The sequence below is a fragment of the Carettochelys insculpta genome, chromosome 3 (genome assembly GCF_033958435.1).
Source record: "Carettochelys insculpta isolate YL-2023 chromosome 3, ASM3395843v1, whole genome shotgun sequence".
NCBI lineage: Eukaryota > Metazoa > Chordata > Testudines > Carettochelyidae > Carettochelys > Carettochelys insculpta.
The window spans coordinates 16738110-16760431 of record NC_134139.1 but is presented as its reverse complement, the minus strand read 5'-3'; the positions used below and the strand labels follow the sequence as shown (position 1 = coordinate 16760431).

Here is a 22322-nt window from a genome sequence, read left to right as displayed (position 1 = left end):
TCACTCGCCACTCCCTATGTTTACAGTTAATGTAGGCCATACAAACATTAAACTCTAATGCCAGCCTGACACTTGTTGTGAATGTTAAAGACTATGACAAACTAGAGTCAATAATGCATCCGATTTGATCCACAGGAGGCTGAATACCTTCTGAGAGCTGCAGTTATGACCTTACAAAACAACCTCTCTTTCCCCAAATTAATAAAAACCTGCAGTGAAGGCAAAATTGAAGCTGTGTGTGTGTGTATTTTTTTCCCCTAGCAGTTCTTACCTTTTTGTTGTTCTCTTTAATATCTTGAGGATTCAAGGACTTGTAGTCACTGAGGGGGAAAATGGCACAGTGGGTATGTACAGTATTTGATAAAAGCAGCAGATTTAAAACAAACAATATCAAAATTTGACATACGATATTCTACAGTAACTAGCAATTTCACAGCAATTCAATCCACAAAACTAATAGCGTGGAAAATTAAATAAATAAATAAATAAATAAATAAACCCCCAGCGATTACATTTTTCATTGCCTGAAGCCTTCCATCTAAAAGAGAAGTTAAGGCAGAGACTAGAGGCCAGCACTGACAACCAAATTTACCATGAGGTAATCCGTCGTTGTCAATGTACAAAGAGCTACAGGCTTATTTGTCTCATCTCATTTCAACACTAACAGAATTTTCATAATCATCTTGAAGTCAGTTTTTCTATATAAGATTAAGAAGACCAAAAACATATCATATGAAGGAGAGAAAAGATTGTTTGTGGAGGGGAGAACAAGGGAAGTCACAAAGTTTGGCCATTTGTAAATTACTTTTCCAACAAAGAATGGTGTCCTGAAAATGAAAATTATGAAATAGACAAACATTTCGAGGCCTAAAAGTGAGCAGTGGTTTTATTCCTTTGAACATTTAATTGCATCATATACGTAAGATTTCAGGGGAATGATATAAATGTTATGACTTACATTAAATCTGGCCTAAAGTGGTGTAATATTGCACAGAAAGATAAACCATTTCTCCATGACGTTGTAAAATTGGTGATTTTCACTCCCCTATAGTTTTTTGTAACTTCTTTGCACCATACAAGCAGTGACTGACTAGCATTTGGCTTTCTCCCTAGGACAGGACTTGGGACTGGGCTTGGCTGGAAAAAAAAGCAAAGAGGAAAACATAAAAGAATTTAATGGAAGATGAGAATTAACATTAATTGACCTAACTAGATGATCTGCATCCTTTGATGTCAGTTTAGGTCCTTCAAAGCTGTCAGTTTACAATGACGGTAACTTGCAAAAGACACAAATCGTAAGTTATTATCTTCAGTCTTCGCCTCGGGCACTTGCCTCGAAGGATGTAGATATATAAGATTCTAAACTTTTATATGAAATCAGGCCAAGAATTGTACCAACGAAAACACCACATTCAAGATCTTAAACATTTGAGGCACACTATTGCATAGGCTGTGCTGTTACACACCCTTAAAAAGATTTTCCAAAATTCAGTCATGTAAAAGCATCCTCACAAGCCCTTTCACTTTTAATGAAGACCACATTCTGACTGGATCAAAAGCAAGGCATATCAGGTCAAAGTTTACCACAATTTGTGATATATGATTGCAGCACAAAGACCAAAGCCTCTATATGTGACATACACTTGAAAAAAGTACATTCATCTTATATACATTCAAGTGTAGAGTTTGCAGCTGCAGTAATGTTCAAATACAAGGTTATATAAAATGTAATGACAGCAAGATATTGTAGTGTCATGTATATAAGGTCACAGCAAAATGACTACTGCAGCAATTTTCATTTGTTCTCCTATTTCCCTCTGTTTATTTGGAAAAAAAAAAGGTTCAGAACACAAATGCTGAAGTCTGGATTAATTGTGATTTCAGACAAACAATATTAAGTGCTTCATTCCCAGAGGTTTTTCAAAACTTTTTGTTAATACAATAAAATAGTTATGAGGAAACACCATCTTACAAAATTTTATATCAAGTATTTTGCATTTTTCAAAACATCCTTAAGCTTCATGAATTTAAAAAAGTAATTACTAATTTTGGTTGATGTTTTCAAGAAATATACATTTCCCTGTTAAAAAAAAACAAACCCAAACTTCTCAGTGTTAAATGCTCTTGCCTATAATGAAAGGTGCTGACTTCATTTAACAGGCATAAATCCCAAACACCATGGCACTCCCGAGAAAAACAGCCAAGCACATTCTTAAAAAAAACATACAGTGTAATTAAAAATTATCCAGATACCAAACATCCCACTTGCTCATCTTGAGGGTGTGGCCCTCCAAATAAAAGTAAAAAGGGAGCAAGTCATTCACTATATCACAGCCACTTAAATTTAGCATGTAAGTCCTCTGTCCCTGCTGTTTGTGAAAGACCAATGATGCCCCCACTTGACTGAAGCGTGTCAGTGCTCCACAATTCAAACTGTCAACCTCTCACAATCTGATTTATGTTTTTACTAATTGTGAGGAAGGTAACAGAATACCTGTAATAGAAATACCATGCAAGCAATGGATCATTTTCATTACTTGTCAGACTAATAAACTGTTACCTAAACAACCCACCACAGCATTATTTATATCACAGTGTATATCAGAGCACACAAAACCTAGATTTCACTTCACTTTGTTTTATCATTTAATGTATGTATAGAATAACTGTTCAGAGAGGATTTTTCAGCTCAGCTAACCATTTAAATCAGGGCAAACTAACTGTAGCTCTTCTGTGAACGATAGGACAACATACTCTAGGTCAGGGGTCGGCAACCAAAAGAACAAGAAGAGGCATTTTTAAAAATTCATTAAAAACTCAATAATTCAAGCACCGCAATGCACGTGAATGAGACAGTCTTTAATAACTAAGATCACACCATACTTTTTGTAACCCCTATTTTAAGACCAGCGCATGCACAATAATTTGTAATGTGATATGTTTACTGCAAGACCTTCATTTAATCAAAAATAACCAGGTAGGTTTTTTTACTTTGCAATTACAGCACCAGGCACCCCAAAAAAGGGAGGGGTAGCTCAGTGGTCTGAGCATTGTCCTGCTAACCCCATGGTTGTGAGTTCAGCCCTTGAAGGGGCCATTTAGGGATCTGGGGCAAATAGTTAAAAAAAAAAAACAACTGTCAAGGATAAGTCCAGCTGTGAGGATAGGGGACTGGACTCCATGACCTCTGATGGTCCCTTCCAGTTCTATCAGATAGGTATATCTCCATATTATTGAAGTCCTTAAAGAGCAACACGCAGCTCAGAAGCTGCAGGTTGCAGATCCCCGCTCTAGGTTAAACACATTAACATCTCAATAAAGGCTTACGAAATGAGAGTGCAAAAGAGATAATATCTGACAACTTCTTAAACTTTATAAGTATCAACACCACAGGCCAGATTCTGATCTAAGGCTATGTCTACCTTGTATGGTTTTTCAGAAATAACTTATTTTGGCGTTCTAACGTTAAAGTAAGTTATTTCTGAAAAGAGTGTTCATACTGCAGGACAAAGGAATTTTTCTGGAAAAAAAATAAAAAATCCAGTGTAGACAAGCCCTAAGGAATAACACTGTCTAGAGCAGTGGTTCCCAAACTTTTTGGCATCACGTCCCCTTTTGATTTTGGGGAAACCCTCATGCCCCCCCCCCTTCTTTATCATCATCTAACCTCCCTTAACAAAAAATTCAATTTGTAAATTTAAAATAAACACAAAAAATTGAAATAAAATATTATTTAAAATTAAAAATAAGCACAAATAGTTTTTCTTGGCCCCTTGCAGGTGCCTGGTGCATCCCCAGCTGGCCAGCTGCTTGAGCCCCATGCCAGCCGCCAGAACTGACTGCGATGGCTGCCTGCCCACCTGAGACCTGTGCTGCCAGAGCTGCCACTCAAGTCCTACACCACCGGGGCCAGACACCCACCTGTCCACCAGTTGCCCAGGCCACCTGCTTGCTGGCTGCCTGAGCCCTGCACTGCCAGGACAAGCTGCCCACCCACCGGCTGCCTGCCCCAGCCACGGGCCAGCTGCCTGAGCTGCCCACCCAAGCCCCATGCTGCCAGGGCCAGCTGCCCGCCTGCCATCCCCAGCTGCCTGAGCCGCATGCTGCTGGGGCCAGCCAACTGAGCCCCATATTGCTGTCCCTGGAATCACAGGATTCAGGCGGCTTGGGTTGGTGGCTGTCCCTGGCAGTGCAGGGCTTGGGCCAGACACCTGCCTGCCAGCTCAAGCCCTGCACTGCCAGGGACAGACACCAGCCCAAGCCGCCTGAACCCTGTGATGCCAGGGCCAGCTGCCCAAGCACTGCAACTCCCACAAGTTGGCCAGATGCCCGAGCCCCACAAATCCCATGAGCCACCCATCCAAGCCCCTCCCATCCCACAAAGCCAGGAACCACCAGCTCCCGCTGCTTTTAGTCCACCCTCCTCCCCCACCTTAGCCAGGCACCCCTAGCCTTCCATCTAATCCCATCTTCCTCCTCCCCTCCACCAACCCATGCTCTCTCACCTTTGGAGGAGACAACTAGCTCCATAGGGGTCTTTGCCGGCTGCCTGCTTTTTATAGCGGCTGCACCAGGTCACCCACATAAAATGGCAGGGGCTGAGAGCCAGAAGCAAAGACCATTTCTTTCTTCAGGTGAGGGGAGGATGGGGGGGCTGGGTCGCCTCATGCCCCCCCCCCCCGGTATTTCTTCACACCCCCACAGGGGGCACGCCCTGTGCTATCACTGAAATCAGATTCTGGCTTTATATCCTTTCTAAAAATAGATTATGATGATGAAACAAGGCATAATGATAAATTATGCAGTCCCAAGCTTTTGGCATTTGAGTATTAGAAAACATATTTGAGGGCTAAATAGTTGTACACTGAAGAAATGTAGATGATAATATTATGGCAATAGCACTGTTATAAGGATAAACTATATTTTAGCATTTTAGAACTTAGAAATACATCTACCAAACCATACAATATTGACTTGCAGACAAGATTGACCTATAAGGCCTTGATATTACATAAGCAATGAGGGGTCCTGTGGCACCTTATAGACTAACAGAAATGTATGAGCATAAACTTTTGTGGGCAAAGACCCACTTTGCAGGTCACCTCGTTGCTTTTCCAGATCCAGACTAACACGGCTACCCCTCTGATACTTGATATTACATAGTAAGTTTCACAGATCTCATAACGTAAATTAAATTTTAACCTGGGTAGTGATAGACAGCATTTAGCCTTGCACACACGTTAAAACTCTTCACACTGTAAAATGTGAAATGCTTGCACATTTTTGTCAACTTTCAAATCACCTGACACAACACTGCTTTTTAAGTCCCTGATTTGCAGATATTCAAGTACAGTAAATAATTAAGTCATTTGATAACTATGTTTTATTAAAAAATTTAGTAACGACTATGCCTTTGAATTGATATTCCTGTGCCCAAATCTAACATTTCAGCATAGTCTTTGTAAATTAATGTCCATTTATCGGATGCAAAATTTGAAGTGACACATTGCTAGGAAAACTCTCATTAAATTGGAATCATGTGGGGTGGGGAAGTTGAACTTAAATCTAAGTTGTAGTTTCTAAAATTATTTCCCACCCCAGAACACATAAAACACTAGCACTGTATGCTAGTTATCTTGTTTCCACCTGATAAAGAAGAAATTCTATACTATTTTCTTCTGGTATGCAGATTTAGCTCCTTAAAATAATTTTATAAGAGTGTGAAGTGAATGATATGATGTATACGTGCCTCTCCAACCTGGACTTTGGATAGTTACACCTGCGACAAAGACATTCAAATCTGTACATATTGGGGAAATATGAACAGTAACAGAGTAAAGAGCATACACGATGAAATTACCAGGGATAGAGGGCAAGCTCATTTTAATTTTTTAAAACTCTATCAAGGAAAACACTTCTCTTGACTAAAGAAATGCAGCATCAGTGGCACATCTCTGGCAAGTACCTTGTTCTACAAGATTAAGGGGAGCACTACTGGTGGAGAAACTGAATACAAAACAAGCTTTCTCCTGTTTAATTATACCCTCCAACATGCACTCACACATAGTCTGTTCATGTTCAAAAGCTCATTGTGTTTATTCTGGAAATGCCTGTAAAAAAATCCCCACACTCTTCCAAAACAAGTTGCTTGCTTAGGTCATAAATCTTTCTGAATCTAGTCAATATTCTGAGTTACAGCAGCAAAATCTTCAAATGTTGCTTTCTCCGATAGAGGACTGAGGAACAATTTAATGTTAGGTGGTGTCTTAACATTTCAAGGTATCGGAATAATCACTCTGGCCCAGAACCACAATAGCACTTAGGCATTGTAGCATGGAGCATCACAAGAGGTAAAGTTTAGGCACCTTGAAAAATCACTGGAATCCACAAACCCTCTGTTTGGTAGGTAGGACCTTACTATAATGCATGGAGAGGAAACAGACAACAGGGCACGCTAGGCAGGGAACAGCCTAGGAAAGCCAACTGGCGATGCGGACAAGAGATAGGTCTCTCAAGGCCTTCCCTTCTCCTAGAGCTCTGCGCTTAAGTCTGGGTTGCTTTGGTTGCTAGCCATCACCGGGAACAGCTCTCCAGGAGGGGAGGGGAGTTAGGCTAGGGGTGAGCTAAGTGGGGGGCATGAACCTTCCTAAGGAGGGGGACACAGTATGATTGGCAGTTGGGTCTCAGGCTCACCCATCTCGTTAAAAATGCTGAAATATGTTCCTGTTTTTGTGTGTGTGTATTCACATTTCTATACCAATTAATAACATTTTTACACTCTACAGACTTACTTTCTTACGCATACAAAAAGTTTTGGTTTTTTTTTCATATGAACATAACCAAAATTTCCATTGGTTTGGTTACATTAGACAGGCTGGGGGCCCTGCTACTTGCAGGGATGAAAGGTGGGATGCAACGTAAAAGTTTGCTTACCCCTACTCTAAGGAATATGTCAAAAGGTAAAATGGCCCTATCAGGGTGGTGGCGTTTGGCCTACCTTCCTGGGTGAAGGGAATAAGTCTTGGGGTCATCAGGGGGCACATGACTCTCAAACAGGGGTATATAAAGGACAGCCTGGTGGCAATGAGGAAGACACCTGTGACAGCAGAGCTGGAAATGAGCAGACTATTGAAAAAAATGGGAAGAACAGCCAGGAAAGGGCCAGTGTGGAGGCCTGTGTGACCCTCCAGAGCTCTTCTGCAGAAGGCCTGGACAAGAAGCCTGTGGGGTGCTTCTGTAAACAAGGTGGTGGCGGGGAAACATGAAGGATTTTACACTTAATTGCTCTGACACAGTCACCTCTCCCCATTTGGAAATCTCTTTGGTGCAGGGGTTCCACAGGACATATAGGCCTTGTGCTCCTGACATGGGGCCGTGTCTTGTGTGTGTAGAACTCTGACTATTCTTGGACACCGGATGGTCCCTTTGGGAACTGCTGCAGCCTTAGTGGTCTTAAGGGGTGCTCGAGCTAACTACAGGGGTGGAATCAGTTCATGGAAACCCAGAAGCCAAGAGCTGCAAAGATGGACTAAAAAGCCTGTTTTGCATTCCTCACACTCCAGATTCTAGGCTGCACCCTGTGAAAACCACAGCTGAGAATCTGAGCCAGGAGGACATAGGTACAATTCAGGTCATTTTCTTAACAGTAGTGGTAAGTTACCCAGGAATGGTCCTAGCGCTTTGCTGGCCAATGTGTAAAATGTTCCCCTGCCCCTAAGTAGTGCAGGGATGAGTGGCACAGCAGTTTGGTGTTCCCTGGAAGCTGGCAACCCGGGTGACAGCCCTGTTCATCCACACCTAGAACCAGCTCTGAAGTCACCAAATTATTACAGTTAGCAAACAAAACATAAAGGAGATCCTCCTGCTCCTCTTTTTGGATCAAGGAGTTGTTCAGCTGTTAGAGATTCACACAATGCACAATCTGATATTCGTTAATACCCTTTCCTAAAAACGAATTTTGGTGTTCTTGTTGTGTGATAACCCTTTTAAGATTTGCTATCTAACGTATCGTACAGAAGTAGTCAAAGGGACCAAACGCATTCCTGAAAAAACTATGGTCAAGTATTTTACAAAATATCTTGTAATATCCTGCCTCATTTAACTTTTTGAATTTGGGTCAAGGAGAAACATATCCGATCTCCCAACCTCAAACAGATTATAGGGATTTACATAACTCAGCTGCTACATAAGAGCCATACATTCACTATTTTGATTTCCCACCTGTGATTAATAGTACATATGAAATTAACATCCAGATCTCTCCAGAATCAGACATTTAAACCTTACACTGCACATTTCCAGTTCTGATGACTGTTATGTGCCTACAGCTATTATGGATATGCAACAAAAAACATACTTTATCTTAAAAGACTTAGTCATAAGCTTTTAATTGTTTTTCAAAAAGTGGAATTAAATAGATTTAATTTTATCACAACCAAACTATACAATGTTCAGTCATAAACTTAATATTCAGACATCTGCCCAGTTTAACGTCTGCCCAATCTGAAGCTGAAGAGATTTGGAAGGTGAGCAGGAGGGCAGAAACCTTAGGCCATGCCTGATGTTGGCTGTCAGTCATGTAAGCGTAATAATGATCATTCTTACAGATTTTTAGTTGCCAACTAAATGTTGCGGGGGTCAGGAGGTCAGAGAGGACCTTCACAGCAAGCCTGGGAAAATACAATGAAAGCAGAAACAGTATGGTATATGAAAAGACACTGGGACATGATATAAACATCTTTTTGCACCCAGCATGGCCAGCACACCCTCTCAGTCAAAGAGGGGGCAGAAAAAGGAATTGTTAAGGCTGAGGATTCTACTCTCTTCCTCCATGGTCTTCAAAATTACCTCTCTGATACAAAATTATTTTGATCTGCAGGAGGGGCAGCGGGCATTGGTTTGCATTAATGTGGAGATTAGTGACATGCAGGGCAAATGGGAAAGACCACGTGTCAGCAACCTTCAGCCCAGCATCCATCAGGGTAACCCACTGGCAGGCTGTAAGACATTTTTTTTTACGTTGGCCATCTCCAGGCACATCCCCCTTGCAGCTCCCAGTGGCTGCAGTTCACCACTGTTCCTGACCAATGGAAGCTACAGGAAGCGGAGACCAACACATCCCTGTGCAATATCCTGATGGGCTGCATGGTGAAGGCTGTTGACTAGTGGGACAGACAATAAAGAAAGCATTTATTGCAAGGTACGTCCCATACTAATCTGGCCCCAATACCTCATTGTTGCGTTTTGTGTGCTTCCCCTTTTGCTGGGATCTAGAGACAATACACTTGTTCTAGGCAATCTGTGCGCTCCTCAGAGCTCACCCGTGCAAGAATACGAGAATGAACATACTGGGTTAGACCAAAGGTACATCTAGCCCAGTATCCTGTCTTCTGACAGAGGACAATGCCAGATGCCACTGAGGCAATGAACCAAACAGGTGATCACCAAGTGATCCATCCACTATTGCTCATTCCCACCTTTTAGCAAACAGAAGCTAATGCCATCATCCCCAACCACGCTGGCTAATAGCCACTGATGGCTCAAACCATTAATTTATCTAGACCTTTTATTGAATGCAGCAATAGTTTTGGCCTTCACACCATCCTCTGGTGAAGAGTCCCACAAGATGACTGTGCAATTGTGGGAAAAAATAGCTCTCTTTGTTTTAAACTTGCTGGCTATTAATTTCATTTGCTGTCCCCTAGTTCTTGTGTTATGAAAAGGATTAACTAACACTTCCTCATCTATTTTCTCTACACCAGTCATGATTTTATAGACTTCAATCTTATTACTCTTTATCTGTCTCTTGTCCAAGCTGAAAAATCCCAATTTTATTACTCTCTCCTCATATGGAAATCTTTCCATATCCCTAATAATTTTTGTTGCACTTTCTGAACCTTTTCCAATTTCAAAATATCTTTTTTTGAGATGGAGCAACCACATGTGCATGCAGAAATCAAGAAGTATGCCTGGGATTTATATAGGGGCAATATAATATTTTCTGTTTTATTGTCTATCGTTTTCTTAACGATTCCCCATATTCTGTTTGCTTTTTTTTGACTGCTGCTGTGGATTGAGTGGATGTTTTCTGAGAACTATGGACAAAATGGCTCCAAGATCTCTTTCTTGAGTGGTAACAGCTAATTTAGACCTCATCATTTTATACATGTAGTGGGGATTATATTTTCTAATGTGCATTACTTTGCATTTATCAACTTTAAAATTCAGCAGTCATTTTGTTGCCCAGTCACCTAGTTTTTTGATATCTTTTTGCAGCTCTTTGCAGTCTGCATGAGACTTAACTATCTTGAGTAGTCTTGCATCATCTGCAAATTTTGCCACCACATGTCTTATTCCTTATTCCAGATCATTTATGAATATGTTGAATAGGACTTGTCTCTGTACAGATCCCTGGGGACACCATTACTTACCTCCCTGCAGTCTGAACACAGATCACTTTTATCTTCCCTTCATTTCTTTTAACCAGTTACCAATCCATGAAAGGGCCTCTCCTCTTATCCCACGACAGCTTACTTTGCTTAAGAGTCTTTGGTGAGGGATTTTGTCAAAGGCTTTCTTGAAATCTAAGAACACTATATCTATTGGACCCCCTTGTCCATATGCCTGATGACCCCTCAAAGAATTCTAGTAGATCAGTGAGGCATGATTTCCCTTTACAGAAACCAAGTTGACTCTTTTCCAACAAATTATGTTCACCTCTATGTCTGACAATTTTGTTCTTTACTATAGATGCAACCAGTCTGCCTGACACTGAAGTCAAGTTTACCACTGTGTAACTGCAGGGATCACCTCTGAAGCTCTTTTTTAAAAACTGGCATCACATTAGCTGTCTTCAGTCATTCACTTTATACCCTCAAGACAATCCTCAATGAAAACACCCGACGTCAAGCAGAGCACATACAAAAACTGAGCAACTGCTCTAACCTTCATTATCTAAGCACCTTACTGATTGTTGCTTCTCTCTTACTGAGTTGCATTTAAATACTATGCACTAGGAGCTCTATACGGATGGGTGCTGTACAAATAACAGTCAGGGCAGAGGTGCTGGGACTCAAACATATTAGCATCTGAAGGTCAAGACCACTCAATTTACAGTAGACGAGGGTGGTGCCACACATGCACGAAGGGTTCACATTAGACTCAGGAATTGCAAGAACACCACTAGCCACTTCCTGAGTGGGCCTCACTGGCAATCCCCACATGGCAGATTATTGCTTGTGGTTCCTGGTGAAGTTTGACAAGGCTTCCTGCTTAGCTTAGGGGTGGTTAATTTGGTTCAGTACATCACTAACAAAACTGGAATCCAATCTGAGCTGGATTCATCATGACACATTCAACTTTAGCCAAGCACATGGAAACGTTTTGTCAGATTAATAACGTGCATCCTCCCACTACATCTCCTCAAACAGCTGGTTCTTTAAAAAGTTGTGACACGTGGCATTTGCAGAGGTGGGGCCTACGAGGGATTAAATTTTACTGCGTAAGGTGCAATTTGTTTTTACAGGCTGGAATTATAGAAAGGCTAAAGGCCACAATACTGATTCTGTGCATTCAAACACAAAGAGCTTCGTATTTTTCAGAAGAAACACCAACTCACTTGCTCTGGTACAGGGAAAAGGAACTTTAGCACTGCACCCAGCAGGACTCACTCCAAGAAAGGGCAAGTAGTGTTGTGGCCCCATGTCATGGTATATGAGTGAGGGTAGCTTTTAATTTAGGTTTGGAGCCGCACCCTGTTGGAAAACACTGCTACAGGAATGTCCCGACTTAGGGAATCCCTCACGGGTGCACCTACATCCCATTCCCGCCAGCAATGCCCACCTCTCTACTGATGGTGTCCACTTCGCTCTGCTTCAGTCCCTTCTCCTACTGGACTTCCCTCCAGTAGAGCTCTCTGCCAGGATTTATGCAGGCCTACTCAGGTGTAGATGCCTGTGCACTGAGACCTTTGTTCTTCCCCTCCTCTAGCGGCAACTAGTGACACAGGGCTCCACCAGCCACATGACCGCTGCCCCCCCCGATTTTCTGCCCCAGTGCCCACTTCTCCCTGCCCTTACTCTGCCCCACTTGCCTCTTCCCCAGACTCCTCCCCTGAGCAATGTACCCCATGGGGCTAGTGGGAGCTGGGGTCCGGTGCTGGCCATGGGGTTTTGCCCCCCCCCCCGTACTCATTGGCAGGGGTGTGGGAAGCAGAGCAAGGCAGTCCCCATTTGCTCTGCACCTCCAGCTGTGTCACTCTGCTTCCCAACAATGATTACAGGGGTGATCTCACCCTTCCCCCAAGTGTTTCTGCCCACCACCCCGTTGCTGGTGAGTGTGGGGGAGCCAGACTCCTGCTATCGGCACCAGCCCCTCCTGTTGGTCCACTGACCTCCCTCAGGCCTGCCCATGGCACTTGGGGGACATGTACCCTCCTCTATATGCAGTATTTCTTCTTTTAGAACTTACCTCCATATACCATCATCTTCTCATCTTTGTTTCCCTTATTGAACTGAGTGGAGAAGATTTTGTGTTTGCATTTGGTTGCTACCATTAGGTTTAATTAGCGCAACTCAAGCCAGTGAAGATTTAGACAAATTTCAGCTAGGAACCCTGCCACAATGGGCCTGATTGACATCCCTAAGTGCTTCGATAATACAAATACTGACAGTAGTAATGAGGGGACCATCTGGCTACTGGACTGACAGGATTTTTTCCCCTTATAACAATGATCTCTTAAGATCCATGTACCAGCTTCAACCTGCTGTTGCTGAGCCTTTTGTAAAGCCTCATGCTATGGCCCCTACAAGATGAAACATTCCTGAAATAGCTCTGTGGGAGCTATTGCACACCCAGCTTGACAGGCCTGAATGATGATTTCAGAAGACCAATGTGGATGAACAAGTCAGGGAATTTAAGCACAAATTGGAGAAGCTATAGGAAGGACCAGCATATTAGAAAATGGCACAGGTGGGAAAAATACCCCAAAAGTTACTTGAGTACAGTTGCCAGGGTGGTGGTGGATGTACTTATGTACAAAGTTGCCCGTGTCACTCTAGAAAACTACTTGAGTAAAAGGATGTGTGTGTGCACCACACCTTTATTGTACTCAAGTACCCAGATATGAAAGCAGCTGCAGTTTTACTCAAGAAACTTTTTCCAGCTCTGGAAAATGGCAGATTTTGTTTTGCTAAAGAAAGTGTACCTGAACATGAGTGTATGAGTGTTTTGGTCAACCTTCTGCAGCCACCTGTGGTCTGCCTATAATATAGACTTGTCCCTCTTGCAAGACTACCTGAATACCAAACAATCCCAATCATAAATTGTGCCAGATTTCCATTTTTATACCATTTCCTCTCAGGAATGCTTTCTTTGCTTTCTTCGAAAGATTTGGACTTAGGGGAGGGTATTGTTTTATTTTTTTAAGTAAAAGTATGTGTAACTTTCATAACTTAACCTTCTCCACTGCACTGTCAGACACTGACTCCTAAACACACATTATTGCAGGACAAACAACTATCACCTAAACTACAGGAATAACTACATTAGCTGAAATGAGGAGATGATGTCCATAAGCCACTAGAGGTAAATGCTTAAAAGACTCAGAAAGCGGGTTACCTACATACAAAAGGCATGGCAAGCTTCTTTTTAGAGGCAGTGCAGCTCAGTGGATGGGATCTGGCTCTACCACCTTATGTAGCCAGGTTCTATGCCTCAAGTTTATGTAACACCTTGTGGCTAAATGAGTCATTGCTTAAAAATAAGGTTGGGAAATACATATAATTATTAACCAGTCAGTAGAAGTGAGTTTTAAACTCATGTGTCTCCTGGATCCTACTTATTAGTAATTTGCAATAAGGAAGCACCAACAGGGACCATGAAGGATTGAGGGCCCCACTGTCCTCTCAGCATATAATGCCTCCAGGAAATAACCCTAACTACACATACAAAATGATGGGGTTAGCTACAATTACTCAAGAGAGGGATCTTGGAGTCACTGTGGACAGTTTTCTGAAGACACCCACTCAATGTGCTGCAGCAGTCAAAACGGAAAGGAAACATTAGGAATCTTTAAAAAATGGATCGAGAATAAAACTGAGAATATCTTATTGCCTCTATATAAATCCATGGTACATCAACTTCTTGAATATTGTGTACCGCTGTGGTCGCCCCATCTCAAAAAAGATATATTGGCATTGGAAAAGGTTCAGAAAAGGGCAACAAAAATGATTAGAGGTTTGGAATGGGTGCCATATGAAGAAATATTAAAAAGACCACAACTTTTTATCTTAGAAAAAAGGAGACCAAGAGGGGATATGATAGAGGTATATAAAATCACAACTGGTTCAGAAAAAGAGAATAAGAAAAAGTTATTTATTTGTTCCCATAACAAAAGAACTCAGGTTATTTATTTGTTCCCATAACAAATGAAACTAGTGGGTGGAAGGTTTAAAACTAACAAAAGGAAGATTTTCTTCACACTGCACATAGTAGGCCTGTGGAACTCCTTGCCAGAGATGGTTCTGAAGACCAAGACTTTAATAGGGTTCAAAAAGAACTACATAAATCCATGGAGGTTAGGTCCATCAACGGTTAGGCAGGAATGATGTCCCTAGCCTCTGTTTGACAGAGGTTGGAAATGGATATCAGGAGCAGAATTGCTTTCATGATTACCTGTTCTGTTCACTCCCTCTGAGGCCTCAGGCACTGGCCTAGGTCAGAAGACAGGATACTAGGTGGGCCTTTGGTCTGATCCAGTATGGCCATTCTTATATTCTTATCTTTTCCTGTAGCCACATCCTGAGAATGGGGGATGAGGAGAAGCCTGGCCCAACCCACCACTACTGCTGGTCCTGCAGGTTCCCCAATGCCTTGTATGCTGCTGCCACAGCAACTTACCTGGAGTTTCAGTTCTATGTTGAATGCAAAAATCAGTGCATGTGCATTGGTCTTCTGCCACAGTGAGAACATTCAGGGATTCTGGCATGCTACCAAAATTAAGCAATGCAATCCTCAGATTTAGATGGGAACTGGCAATTTTCAAAGGCTTATAATTCTGTTTAATCTAAACTAAAGTAGCAAAATACACCCTTCTGGCCCCCAGGCTACTACTGACACCTTGCAAAGGCCTGCTGCAAACAATGGAGGTGTCAGAGCTCCTAAAACCAAAAAACAAGTCATAAGACTTTATTATAAGAAGTGCTGAGCAAACTGAAAAGTTGTCACTTCCGGTTTTTCCTAGAAGCAGTGATTTCTCATGGCACTAACAGAAGCTCCTATTGAATCTTCTACTTTTCTGTCTCACTTCCTCCCACGTCAGTCCCAACACGCATTTGTGTCTCATGTTATCTGACAGTCCTATCACACTGTATGACATACATGCCATTGTCCTGGAGAGTTCTGGTATGCCCGTTTTGAACATTCATTTTAATTCACAGACATTATTTTCCTGGAAGAATTATAGAAGTTTACAGCTGTCCTAGTTCTGTGATTAAAGCATGCGGACAATTTAGTAATCCCCAACACATCCTTCATCACTGACCACAGACAGATTCCAATGGTGAACAGGGAACGTGAGTGTTCTTGTGACATGAAATGTGTGTACATTTTATTTGTATCCGTGTGCTTGAACCAGTCTTTACATCACATCTTCTGAAGGCTCCCTGCCTAATAATATAACTTCAAAGATGCTCAGAAAATTTGGATGTATGCTGAATGCTGAGAGGTTCTGAGCCCACAAAATTCTGATGGGAGTGGGAGTTCTAAATGCTCACTGTTTCTCAGGAGCGGACTATCACACAGGAAAGCTCCCTCCCCGTGATTAGTCATGAGGAAGTTTAAAAATCTAGGGTGAGATGAAGAAACTTTCAGTAATGATGTCCTGAGTTCTAGGTCACAAGTTCATCTCAAGTTCAAGTCAGTAGTCAAAAGAAGTCACCATGTGCGGGCTTGTTTGGCGAATATGGTGACCATAGTTCAGTTCCTAGTGGGTGAGTGTTAGCACCATAAAAACACTGATAGCTTCATCAGCTGGCGCAGAGACTCACTGAAGAGGTGAGTACAGAATGAAGTTGGAGACTGAGGAGTCCTTCTAAATGAGGACTGAGGCAGCACTACATTGCTTTTGAGGTACCCAATGCGGGGATAATCAAGTACTTCATTCACAAACACCTTTTATGAGCAATAAATTCATACCAAAAATTACAACACAAAACAAAAATCAGGGAGTATTTAAATAAGCTAAAGCCCGATTCTGACACACTTAATCTTGTTGAGTATTCCCACTGGAAGGAATAAAACTCCATATGGAATAAGATATTAGTCCACACTGAATATAGTAGCAGAATTTGGCCCATTCTTTGGGATAATATGCATGTGCTTTGCATATCTTTGCTTTTATAATCAATGTTTAAAAATTAACAATTGAGGGTAAAATGAACAGCAAATTGTCACTCATCTTACTTTTCAAGGATGACTCAACTAACACCTGCGTGGTTAGCAAAGAGACCAAAAAAGATAAACGTTCCTCACGCCAGGGTGGCAGAATGTACTGCCTCAAAAGGCCTGGGCCCAGGAATTGCCATACAATCCAAAATTGCTTATTGCCAAGAACTGTGAAACTAGAAAACAGAACTAAAAAGGTTAAATTAAAATGTGGTTCAAATCCCAGTAATTACCGCGGCTTGAAAAAATACAAACTTAATTTTCATGCTACAAGTTAATTTTGGTGTGGTTATGTGTTAGCACTCAACAAGTAAAAGCTTGTAAATGGAAAGTTGAAGCATAAAGGAATGGCAAGTATCACATAAGATATCAAAACCATCTCAGGAAAAAATCAGAATTCACTCCTGAGCAAAGGTTACAGAAAAGTTGCAGTAACTGTGAGCAACTTGCAAGTAAGACTTTACACTGCATACTTACTTTGACAGTTCTTATTTAAGAAGATTTTGGTGGAAAAAAACCCCCACTCAAACTGCCATACTTCACTCCCAAATGGTGGCTTGCTAAGACCACAACAACAGTTGGAAACTGTCAAAATATTTTATAGCTCAATTATAATTGCCATCCAAGTCTAAGCATGCAGTAAGTGGGCGTTAGCCAGCTCTCATGGGATAGGAAGGCAATACCCGGCACTGACATTTCTGTGTTTCAATTTACATGTGTTAAACTCCTGAATACCCCAAAGGCTTACTTTACAAAATTTTGAGTGAAATACATTTAAGAACATCAACTCCAGAGATACAGTATGGTAATTATTCCAACATTTTCAGTATGACTGGTGCCTTCCTAGCTGCAGATCTTGATTAGAAGATGTTTTAGCCTGTTTAAATTTCTCCAGAAATACAGTAACAGATGAATACAAAATCAATTCTATGACTAAAAATAAATACTGGAAGTTTTGTTCAAATGCAAGATGTGTCGAAAGCTGATGAGGAATCTAAGAGATTTTGCAATAGGCAAGAAATACAGATTCTTCTGAACTCTAGTAAAAATTGCAAACAGCCAAAAAGTGAAATTAAAAATGCCACTATAATATGTGGATATTAGCATCTTTTTAATAAGCACTTTTCATATGCATAATTATTGCTCATCAAAGAACTCTCTACGGATTACACAGTGTGTTAGGTACTCTTTTATAGACATTGTTCCATGGAAATCTCTTTCTAGGATAGGTATCATCCTGGTATCATCATGCTGGTTTTGTGGTACATAGCTCATTGTGCCCTTCAAAACTATTGAGATCTACCAAATCAGTAATCTATTAAAACTCCCTAACATTGCGTTGTCCAAACAGATTACATTACAGACTCCCAGCCTATCATTTTACTACTGCCTGGATTAAGATCCTTAAAAGACATTCCTGAAGACTGTCTTTGACAGGCTACAACTGCAAGGAAGTACCACATTCTGACAGTGTAAGGTGCACTTGAGATTCTTGGCTTTAATGTTAATTAACCACTCTTCAAAGAAAGGATGTAACATGCAAAAAGCTATGTGGTCCTGCAGAGGGTGTGCATGCAGGACTCCGGATCATTCTCTTGCTCCCATGACATCATGGGCAGAAAGAACTGCACAGGGAGCTTACTCTGCCCCAGGGGAGAAGGGAGTGGTTTGCATCCTGAGCTAGCAACTCCTCAGACCAACCATGGAGCCACACAGGTGGCTCTGAAGGACGGTACGTTCAGCTCTTTTCAGCCAGAAGGCAGTCTGTTTGGTGTGAGGGTAAGCAGGGTAGGGAATACCAGATTGCTCTTTGAAGACGCACTGGGTAAAAAAATTGACTAAAACCAACAAACAACAGCAAGAAATTCAGAGTTAAGCCTTTCACCTCCCCTTTAACAAGTCATATCATGCCTGCCTCTTGCAGCACATACTGCACTTAATTGCTCACAAAGTTTGGACCCCTGTGATACCTTTAACTGCATGCACTCTGCAGGATGAGGAGAGAACAGAATTAAACTGGGTCTCCCCTGCTTTTGGAAGTAAGAGTTAGATTCTAGATGTTGTTCAACAGTTTGTGTGTTCATACATTTGTAGCAGCACATCTAATTTCCCCAGAAGGAGATGAAATTACTATGATAATCTCTTAACCATAGGAAAAAGATGGAAGAATAAAAGGCTACAAGAGGCTTTGTTAACGTATCTCTAGTTATTAGACATCTGTGGAAGGCAAGAAACCATAACCGATACAGGACAGCAAAAGCATCTCATGCCTGAAAAAAATTTGTTTCCAACATTTCACTGGGTAAAATTTTTTAATGGAAAAATTAGTGATCAATCATTAGAATTACATGTAGGTTCCAAAGATTGCTATCACACAGTGTACTGTGAAAGCTTGACAGAGGATATTAATGAGAACAGGTTCCGAGACACTGCCTGAATATACCTGTCTTTTGCACCTTAGTAGTGGAGGTGTTTTAAAGAAGTGCTTATCTACAGTTGCAAAAAAGTGTAATAACTACAGTAATAAAAACCGTAGTGAAAAAAAAGATGGTTTGACAAAATGTAATGTGCTTGTTAGTTTCAGATGATGTTTGGTTTCTCAATGAACATACAAACATTAAAAGAACATTTGCAACACTTGCAGTTAATCCCTAGTCTGGCAGCGCCCAGAGTTATTAAGTTTTATACTATATTGCATTTTAACTTTACAGTGTTCAAAACCTAAAGGCCTTTAAATGCTCTGGCAGAGGCAAAAACAAAACAAAACCAAACAAAAACTTACAAAAAGGCGATATCCCAAATGAACCATAGAGCTGAGCAGACAACAACCCCTTCACTGGTATAACAAATACACGATTTAGAATTAATAAAATTAAAATCTGAAAAGGAAAACACAAATGGGCTTGCAAAGTTTTTTCCGTGCACTGAGAAATTTGCTATTGCTATTTAAATATTATGGGACAAACTGTGGTCCATTTTAAAATGCCTTAAATCAGGTACACACTGATGCTGAAAATGCAGTACAGGTTGCACCTCCCAAAATCAGGATTCTCTAGTCTGGCAACATCTGTGGGTGGAGGTCTGGCAACTTGGAGCTCTGTCAGGAGCTGGGGGACTAGGACCAGAGCTAAGAGGGCTGCTGAAGCTGGACGTAGGGGGGTCTGGAGACAGGGGTGGAAGCAGAGCCGATGGCAGGGAGGGGTGGAAGGCTTGCGGGGCAGTGGCACAGGACCGCCACATGTCCAGCAAATTCCTTCATTTGGGGCCCGGTAGCTCCTGAGGGTATGCTGCATCTGTATTGTGTTTGATTATAGCTAGCTATCATCCCACGAAGAACCCACTATATGCAGATTATTTTTGCCAGAAGCAGAAATAAATTGTAGCCAAGGATGCAGAATTAGTAATGCCTGTTCAGAAAGTACATGCCCTGATTTATGTACCACCCCACACTCTTCTCAGGCCCTTCCCTGCTGCTTTAGACATGGAGGGAACACAGAGGCCTTTCCATGGGGTTTGACTGTACAAGCCCAGATTTCAGTGGAACGTTTCCAGCCCGCACACTATTACTGCCCACTGATTTTCTGAGGAGTGCAAAGCTACATACAGCAATCAGAATTTGGCCCAATATTTATTTGACTCCTCTGGTGTTTACCCACTGCACAAAGCACATCCCAGCATTTGAACTTGGGGAAATAACTTTTAGCTCAAAAATCTGCCAATACAAAACTGGCATTCAAAGTTATTAACATGGTGAACATATCACAAGGCCTCTCCACTTATGGAACCTCAAGCTTCTTAAATACTTACGAGAAAAAACAGGCTTCAAAATATGTCTAGGGCTTTAACCATTCTATGTCCTGGCACACCAAGAATGGAAGTGAATTCTAGACTCTTGGAACCCTCCCAGGAAATATCCTGCTTGTGCTTCCTTCTCATTCATTCTGGTTATTCATTTGAAAATATTGCAGATCATGTTAATACATATAAACAAGTACAGCAGACAGATATTTGACCAAGGATTTCCTGCTCAAGTAAAATCAAACAAACTAATTTTGCTAAAAGCTTGACATTCTTGCTACGAAAAGAATGTAAATATGATTAAACTGCATCTCAAGTGAAACAACTGTGTGTCCCTTGAAAGCGGTATTTCCCTGGGACTTTTATTACAACAACGTTACTATTTGATTAGCATTTTAATTGTGTAGAAAGGGTTATGGGTTCAGTTAAAATGATCAGAGCATTAAAACAATATTTGGTTTCCTATGGTTTGCTGTAGAAAAGCATGTTGATTGGGTTTTGTCCACACACCTGTGTCTCAGAACAAATGATAACCTTCGACTGTTACTAAGTCTTTTTGCTCACTTGTTTGGGGGGGAAAAAAAAAATCATCACATGCCATTTGGGTCCTTTAAAATGAACCAATTCCTTCTCCTGGACCTATAAGGGGAGAGGGAGATAAAAGAAAAGCTTCTACTCACTTTTATCTATCTTCTTCAAGAGCTAAAACGACTTTGGCAAATTTTGCACAAGTGCATGTGTTTTAATTAATATTCCTGAGTAAATACGCAAAACTTAATTACACCAAGACAGCAAGTACTTAGTTCATCGTAAACTGCTGATTCATTTGTTTCCTCCTGACCTAACCAAAATGTTGTTTTTTTTTTTTTAGGCTTACACCCACATAACCAAGGTGCATAGGTACAATAAAAGCACCACGTGTCATTTATAATAAAGAGTTACCCTCAGAATACCGCAGAAGAGAAAAATACAAGGAATCTCAACAGATCAAACAAAGGGAGATTTATAAATGTGAGGCTATATTTAACTAAAATTGCTCCTTGAGGGGCATGTGTTTAGGTATCGTTTAAAGACGAGACAGGGTAAAGCCAGATCGATGTCAAGGGGTCCTGATCACACTAACAGCAGGAGACTGAAGCGCTTCGAGGAAGCTTATCTGTGCACAGCACCTAGGATACTACATGGTGCACCCCCATGGCCTCAGAGGCAGGTGAGCTTTGGCTGGACTGAAAGGGTAAGAGAGCTATGGCTCCTTACAGAAGCTCAGCTACCTGGTGCGCAGCTGGAAAGAGGGAGAAGGCTGCTCGTCAGTGTGGGCAGTAGAGGTCCATTGGTGCTCATGAACTCAGGGCTCTTTCCCCCGGGTCAGGGTGCCGTACCTTTACAGAACAGGTCCCGTCCTTCCTCCAGGGAGGCTGGGGTTTGGGTTCTGCTGGGAGCACTGGGCTAGGCACAAGAGTGACCACAGCAGGGTGGGTTTTTCTGTTTTCCCTACAGGAGCCTAGCCAGCCAGGGGGTCAATGAGCAGGTAAGGTCTGACTTGTTACAAGCTGGCAGGTCGTCAGTGCAGGTACCAAACTGAAAGAGGATTTTCAGGAAGATTTCCTCTAAAAAAGCTTGGAAATGGGGCTGTGTTTGCTAATGTTTGGTACAGCAAAAGAACCACCTTTCTTTCTCATACAAAGGGAGGGCAGTGGGGTCCCAGTCAGAGTTATTTTTGCATCCCTGGGAAGAATAAATTTTGTTATGTGCACCAAGGCAAGTACAGATGTGCACCATCAGTAGAAACACATGTTGCTGGCAGTGGGCGCTCTGCTGGTCAGCTGGGCAGCACCTGAATCTCTCCTAGGTAGCCGTCTAATTGCTCAGCTGACAGGAATAGCTGGTCCCAGCAAAAAAAGTTGGAACCAGCTATGGAAGAGGAGAGGGTTACTGGTGCTCCACGGAGCAATGGGACAGATTATGGAATGAAAGATGACCTGCACCATATAAGTTATTGTTGGAAAGGTCCCAGACCAGTTTTGATAATAAAATTGTAGCCTCATTCAATTCCCACACCTGGCTCTTGCCTTGTCCTTCTT

The 22322-nt window shown here is 41.7% G+C and overlaps 1 protein-coding gene across 5 annotated transcripts in view; it reads right to left on the bottom strand.

Annotated features, from left to right (window-relative positions):
• Positions 1–22322, bottom strand: part of EHBP1 (EH domain binding protein 1) — a 325710-nt gene that overhangs the window by 104207 nt on the left and 199181 nt on the right. For all 5 annotated transcript variants that reach the window (XM_074989386.1, XM_074989385.1, XM_074989387.1 and 2 more), the window contains 2 exons: positions 959–1137; positions 272–320 (listed from right to left, as the gene is read on the bottom strand). In XM_074989386.1, the coding sequence (XP_074845487.1) occupies positions 272–320; positions 959–1137 (228 nt within the window). The remainder of the gene's footprint in view (positions 1–271; positions 321–958; positions 1138–22322) is intronic.